Genomic DNA, 7,158 nt, shown 5'->3' with positions numbered 1-7,158 from the left:
GTAACTACGATTCTAGCCTTGCATCTTGTTCTTGTGATTGGCATATGAGCACATTGACGATCAACGGTATTGACTTTTGATACTCGATAACCTTCTTTGGAACAACAAAATTCTTGTGTCTTCACATTCTCTTCCATGTCAAGCCGTGTTGTTCCCCGACGTGCACTAAGCCCATGTTCCCGTGCGAATTCCTTGTAAAAGTACCAAGCTTGATCATGTGAAGAAAAGAGCTTACCAACCAATATGTCAGATTCATCAACATTATGTACTTTATGGCATTCCTCGGTTGGCTTAACATTGTCTGCATCAGTATGATTCATGGCAAAAATTTTGTTGTGCAATTTCAGTGGTCCCAACAGAAGTTGATGGAGATGTATGTAAGTAAAGGTTCATTGAACAACATGTTTCAGTGGTGCTTTCAATAGGATGTGGTATTGGTAGTGGTGGTAGTTGAAGGGTGGGTACAATATTAAATTTGCAGGACATATTCAGGTATGTACAATAACTACAGAATTCAATAACTTTAAAGTAATAGGTAAAATTACAATGTAGGTGGTAAAATTAGACTATTTTAATTACAAATAATTATAATGTAATAGGTAAATTGACAATGTAACCAGTATACATATACTATTTAATTATAAAATAGGTTAACATAAAGTATCGACACTGTTAGATTTTGTGTCGATACATTTATAACAAGTATCAATCCCAAAATCAGAGAGACCGATAATTATAATGTAATAGGTAAATTTCCAATGTAACCGGTAGAAATATATCGGGTTCATGAGAGAATAGGTCAACATAAAGTATCGACACTTTTTTAATTTGTGTCGATACATTTTTCCAAAATGAATGGCAAACGAGGTGTACGCATAAAGTGTCGATACATTTGTAAAAAGTATCGATCCTCGAAACATCGAAATCGATAATTATTATGTAACAGGTAAATTTACAATGTAACCGGTTAAAATATATCGGTTAATTAGCAAATAGGTCTACATTATGTATCGACACTCTTTAAATATGTGTCGATACTTTTTTCCAAAATAAAACACAAACGAGTTGCACGCATAAAGTGTCGATACATTTAAAATTATATCGATCCCGAAAACATCAAAACCAATATTTATAATGTAATAGGTCAATTTATAATGTAACTGGTTTAAATTTACTGATTTTATGAGAAAATAGGTCAATATAAGCGCTACTTATTACATTATATAAGCGCTACCTATTACATTATATAAGCGCTACCTAATATGTTATTGTGCTTGATAATATTTCCGGTTAAATGATATAACATAACCAGTCTAAATTTTAACCGGTCACGCTATTTTTTAGCCATTTTTTATGCGCCGCACAACAAAACTTCCCTTAAACCTCACTATAAGAGAAAGAAAATGTTGTATAAAAATATTTTTTTCTAAAATTTATCCAACGATCATATGTTGAGTGGTCTATAAATTTATAGTCATATTTTACTCATTTTTTAAATGAATTTTAGGATAAAATAGAAAAATAGTGTCTCGACAATAAAATATTATTTTATTGAATCCTTCGACTATAGGGTGTTACTTTATTGAATATCCGACTATTAAAAGTTACAATATAATTATGTCTTTTCATATGTTCCAAACTCCTCTTTTTCTATTAAAAAATCGATAACAATCGAATGACCATTTTATAACTTTTAACAGTCAAATGATTGAACAAAACAACATTCTATAATCAAAAGATCATTTTGTAACTTTTAATAGTATTTAGGGACCATTTGTGTACTTTACCTAGTTTTTAACTATTTTATTTAAGAAATATATAAAACCATGAAAATATAAGAATCCTATTACAATAAATAATGATATTAATATTTTGTTTTTAAAAAAATATCACAATAATTTTATAACTGAATTCGACACTTGATTAACTAGTGATATCAACTCAATTAAAAGCTTAATAATAATATATTTGAGGATACTATATTATTAAATTTTAGTTCTTTCTAATATTTTGCATGTAATAAGTAATAAATGTAATAACCAAATCAAAAAAGAAAAATCATCAACCACAACATGCATAATTTAATAACCGCGACAAAACCAACAAATATGTTAGTGTCACATATCAAGCTAACTTGTCCACTAGTGTTCAGAGATGGTATCAAAATGAAACAAAAGGTAACTTAGTTCATTCATTAGCGTTCAGAGATAGTTGCTTTGTCTCCAAGAAACACTGCCACACCTAGCTAAACTTGCCCACATAGACTGTATCCAGTTATACTGTGCTAAGACGTTCAACAAAACTAACCCTAGAACTCCATTAAGTTGCAAGCAATATCGGACTTATGTTTTCTATGCGGTATGAACATCAATGGCTCACCGATCGGGCCTGCAAGTATAATCAGCCACATGTATAAGATTTACTTCAAGCTTGCCATTTGAAAAAAAAAAACCTGTCTAGTTTCAGTTTCATGTTTCTTATAAATGGAATGCGAAATTAAAATATGTGAAGGGTCACTACTCGCATTGAATATCAGAAACTGGAATTAGCCTATACAGATCTTGACCTTGACTTGGACCTTGATCTTGTTCTGAATGAAAGAATAGAAGTGAAGAAGTTTCATAAATCATATGGAAAACAACAAAACTGAATAGCAATGCAAAGAAACTGAGAGCAAGTTGACACCCAGTTACCTGGGTGACTTAACAGGAGAGGCAGATCTGGATTTAACAGGTGATTTGGACGGAGATATTTCCCTTGATTTACTGCATACAGGAAATAAAATGGTTGGAGTTTTGGAGTGCATCTTAAGGATAAAGTTTAAGTGCTGAAAGAGAATAGTATAGGGTTTATACCTCCGGTCTCTTCTAACGCTGTGGCTTCTACTTCTACTTCTAGAGGGGCTGCTCTCGTATTTCTTCACCTGTCCATATAAATTAATAAATACCAAATGCTTAAAAATGGAGGTGAATTTTGAAAATTCTAGGTTGTACACAAAACGAAAGGAATATATATATATATATATATATATCGATGCATGGTGCATGGTGCATGATGCTCCATGTATCCATAAGAGTAGGGTCACAGTGCAAGAAAACCTTTGCAATTTTAACCAGTGAAAATTCTCAGAAAGTGTGAGAAGAGAAAGGATAGAGGGATGGTAAAACCGTATCGTTTCATGTGTTTACTTGGCTAAAGGTACAAGCACTATTAGTTGCAGATGTGTGAACACGCACAAAGTAGAAACTATAATTTTGCATACTAAAACAAATCAATGGCTCCATGTATCCCACATCAATAATGGAATAGACCTTGTTCATAAAATTTTACGCAAGTAATATTTCAGCCGAATATGAAAGGGAATGAGGATATAGCAAAACCATTCAATAATATGGGAAATAGTAACAATAAAAGAATGCATAGCAAGGTTACCCGAATGTAAGCTCTAGCCCAAGGATTTCTAAACTCGGTATCATCAAGTTTACGAATCTGCATGATGTTAAAAACATGTCACTGAATTACAAGCATTGAAGTAGCATAAATTCATGGCAAGGAGGTATGAAATGTTCTTTCTAAACCACTTACAGCATATTTCATGTCATCATAATTGGTAAAATCAACAATACCAAAAGTACCTGGATAACAGAGAGATAAAAATAAGTATATATTCATTCAAAAAAACGATGGCCTAAGAACTAAGCCAATCCAGTTGAAAAATCAAGATGAGACAATAACTATTTCAAATTTCAATTGGTTTCAACCTAAAGGAAAAGCCCATAAAACAATCAGAATTAGAAGATAAGTACAACCATATTAGAGAGAAGTAGCAGAAACAATGGATCTTATAATTACAAACATCACCAGTTGGAAGTTGGAACATCCAAAGCATATATTTAAGTATGTCCCGCATAATATGATAAGAATTATCAAATTGCAACATGCTAGATCTAACAGAGTTGGAACAAGTTACAATTCAAGATGTCAGCATCAAATGAGAAAAGAAAAAGGAGAAACAGAGACGGCATCAAGGGGATAAGGTAAACAATGAACCGTATAAGCTTATCAATACATCTCCTTAAATCATACCATCACTGTCACGTGAAATTTCTGCAAAACACACATCACCAGCTTTTCGCATGTGATCCTGAAAAGAGGATATGGATAGGTAAGAGTTACAGCTTAATTAACAAATCCCTACACTTGTTTCAAGATTTACAAGTTCTCTAAACCTTCAAATCTTGCCAGGAAGCAGAAGAAGGGAGCCCGCGGACAATAACTGCAGGGAAATAAATGTCTACATTAGAACCATTTGCTAATGCAAATAGAAACTAAATAAGAAATGACAGTTTAACAGTTAGCCAGACCTCGAAATTCAGAGTGACATGATACACCAAACTTAGCTGCACCACCACCATACCCACCACGACGATCACTTGAGGATTGTCCCGTACCACCATGTGCAAGCTCAACCTACATCAATTACAATCAAAAGCCAATTAAGGAAGGAAGCACAGATGGAATACACATGAAAACAACAAGTGCCTTTCATTACCCTCAAACGACAACCATCAAAGTCATAACCATCTCGACCTCTGATAGCATCTTCAGCATCTCGGGGATCCTCAAACTACAAAACACACAATTTAATAAGAAACTTTCACTTTTTTATTTTGCATCCTAGATAAAACATGAGATGAAAAATGTACCTCAACAAAACAAAAACATGGAGGGTGATGCGGAATCTTCAACTCAATATCCAAAATACGACCATACTGCATAAGAAAGACATATATTAGAAAACAAAAAAAGATATCAATCAAAAGTAAAGAGATCCTTCAAACACATTAATAATGATGTGGTTCATATAAAGTCCAGATTACATGCGTCAAAATCAAGCACAACTACAAGATACATACATTGCTTCTGTGATGAAAACTAGCTGAAGAAATGTTTATATTTATTCTTTCATAGAAGAAAAATACATTGGCAGAATATTAAATTCAGCGGCACCTTGTAGAAAAAATCTTCAACCTCCCATTCTCTTATATCAGAGGGTAGGTTGCCAACATAGATTGTGCGAGAGAAGCGACCGCTCATTTCAACTACGGAAAACAAATAATATAATTATTTCACTGCATGCACAATAATAGAATCAAATTAACAGAGAATCCACAATCCATTCCCTATATACAAAATAATGCAACAAATATCCACCCAGATATCTCATTATCACTAGCATCCACTCAGATGATAATGATAAAAAAATTATTGCATAAAAGAACTATGAAGCAGACCAAGTCAGTAATTCCTCCAAATTGTAAGCAGTGTCCCACAAGCTCCATTTTGCTCCAACATTTGAAAGTTAAATTGGTCTCGTCATCCTCCCATAATGAGAAGAATAAAATGACGCTTATTGCAAAGCCAAAAAAAAACATGAAGCAAAGCAAGTCAAAATTCCTCCAAATTGTCATCCACAAGCTCCATTGCTCATTTGCTCCAAATTCGAAATTTTAACTAAGTCTCCTCATCCTCTCATTAACATTTTTCCAGAGCTTCAGAAGGGAGCAACAATATCCAATTATTAAAAAAGACAAACAAAAAAAAAACCACACACACACACACAAATTTCCCCCTTCCTTTCTCTACCCCTATGTACCATTCCAAAGCCCCTGTCTGACCAAGCGCTTGTCATCTATCATAATCCAAGCATGCGTGTCACTAGATGAGATGAGATTCTAAGACACTTTATTGATTATTTCATTTTCCCTTACTCAAAATAACAGCAAACCCTAACAAATACATTAAAAATTCCCATATTTCTTCCCTTCTTTAACCTAATCTCCAATTACCCGCAATTACTTTCAAGAGATTATGATAATCAGAAAAAAAAGAACCTACAATTTAAAACTATATATATGAAAGTAATGAAAAGGTAACGACATTGTACCGAAGAACTGAGAGCTAGGGAAAAGTGAAGTGGAGTCGATGAGAATGAATCAGAGCGTGTTGGCCCTAAGCAGAGCAAAACTGGAGCTTGAAGAAGCCTCGTGGTCGAGCCTTCCTGCTCAAATCTAACTTAACTACCTAGCAGCTAGGGTTCGCTTATCTTCGTTCTTCGCTCAAATCTGAATTCAAAATCCGCGAACCTTCTGTTGGGTTTTCCTGGAGCCCATTCACACTTGACTTTTAAGTTGGACAGTCTTGAACCGGACCGGGCCCAACATCGCCCGAATTTATTACTAATCGTGTGTTTAACAACCTATTGACAAATTTCAAATCTATTTAAAATATTAAGTAAATAAAAATTTATTTATCACTTAATGAAAATTATTTCTAAATATAAAATGAATTAATATATTTGAATAAAAAAATAAGGTCAAAATTTAATTTTACACCATTCAAAATTATCAGAATTTAATTCTACCATTTCCACATCGTACTTGATTAAATGTTTTGATTTATGAAGATTAGTTAACGAACAATCTAGAAGTCCCAGACGACGCCGTTTGACAAAAGCTGTATCTTTCCTTACCCAAACCGAAAGTACACGTGGGATACAACAATAAAATTAAAAAATAAAATGACACGTGGGCTATGAATAAAAAAATAAAAAGAAAAAGACACGTGGGACACCCATTTGATTTACTCTTTTTTGTGTGTGTGGCATTTTTCGAGTATCTGGTAGAGTGTGCCCAAAGCAATATGATTAGTTTGGTCATATCCTTTTCTTTGTTTTTTTATTTTATTTCTATAATATAAATAGAATACAGTTATGACCAAATATAACACTACAATTTATTTGATACCTCAAATTTTGGAATTAGTGTTTAGTTGACTAGTATAACTCATATTATAGTATTTATTTTTTAATATTTTTTAGAATTGAAAAACATTAATTTAAAATGAGGGATGATTATAAACGTTAATGGTAGATTACCTATTATGATTTAAGCTGAAAAAACATTAATTAGAATGACGGAAGGTTCAAACACTGTGATAATCACTGGATGATAAAAGAGAGTTTTCAAAGCAAAAAAAAAAGGCTTGAATTTCATAATTTACATAATAATAATTAAACTTAAATTAAAAGCTCTTTTCTTTGTGTTTATTATTCACATTTATTTAATTATAAAAGTAATTGTATAAGGTATTGAAATA

General features: G+C 32.6%; 1 protein-coding gene across 4 annotated transcripts; it reads right to left on the bottom strand.

Annotated features, from left to right (window-relative positions):
- Window positions 1–2,117: 2,117 nt before the first annotated feature.
- Window positions 2,118–6,101, bottom strand: LOC120140419 (serine/arginine-rich splicing factor SR34A-like). Of its 4 annotated transcripts, none has more exons than XM_039155404.1 (14): window positions 5,948–6,101; window positions 5,295–5,692; window positions 5,011–5,132; window positions 4,707–4,772; window positions 4,553–4,627; window positions 4,365–4,470; window positions 4,230–4,276; window positions 4,087–4,144; window positions 3,586–3,635; window positions 3,433–3,489; window positions 2,856–2,923; window positions 2,694–2,765; window positions 2,521–2,590; window positions 2,118–2,388 (listed from the first exon to the last, which is right to left on the bottom strand). In XM_039155404.1, the coding sequence occupies exons 3-13, from the start codon at window positions 5,095–5,097 to the stop codon at window positions 2,551–2,553; spliced, it is 726 nt and encodes a 241-aa protein (XP_039011335.1). In that variant the 5' UTR covers window positions 5,098–5,132; window positions 5,295–5,692; window positions 5,948–6,101; the 3' UTR covers window positions 2,118–2,388; window positions 2,521–2,550. The 4 variants fall into 4 exon arrangements, with proteins under 4 accessions (XP_039011335.1, XP_039011334.1, XP_039011336.1 ...); XM_039155403.1 differs by having other exon boundaries at window positions 2,551–2,590; window positions 5,948–6,100; XM_039155405.1 differs by lacking the exon at window positions 5,295–5,692 and having other exon boundaries at window positions 2,551–2,590; window positions 5,948–6,100.
- Window positions 6,102–7,158: the final 1,057 nt, after the last annotated feature.

This window comes from Hibiscus syriacus, unplaced genomic scaffold, assembly GCF_006381635.1.
Source record: "Hibiscus syriacus cultivar Baekdansim isolate YM2019G1 unplaced genomic scaffold, ASM638163v2 tig00110785_pilon, whole genome shotgun sequence".
NCBI classification, from domain to species: domain Eukaryota; kingdom Viridiplantae; phylum Streptophyta; class Magnoliopsida; order Malvales; family Malvaceae; genus Hibiscus; species Hibiscus syriacus.
This window is presented reverse-complemented; position numbering and strand designations above follow the sequence as displayed.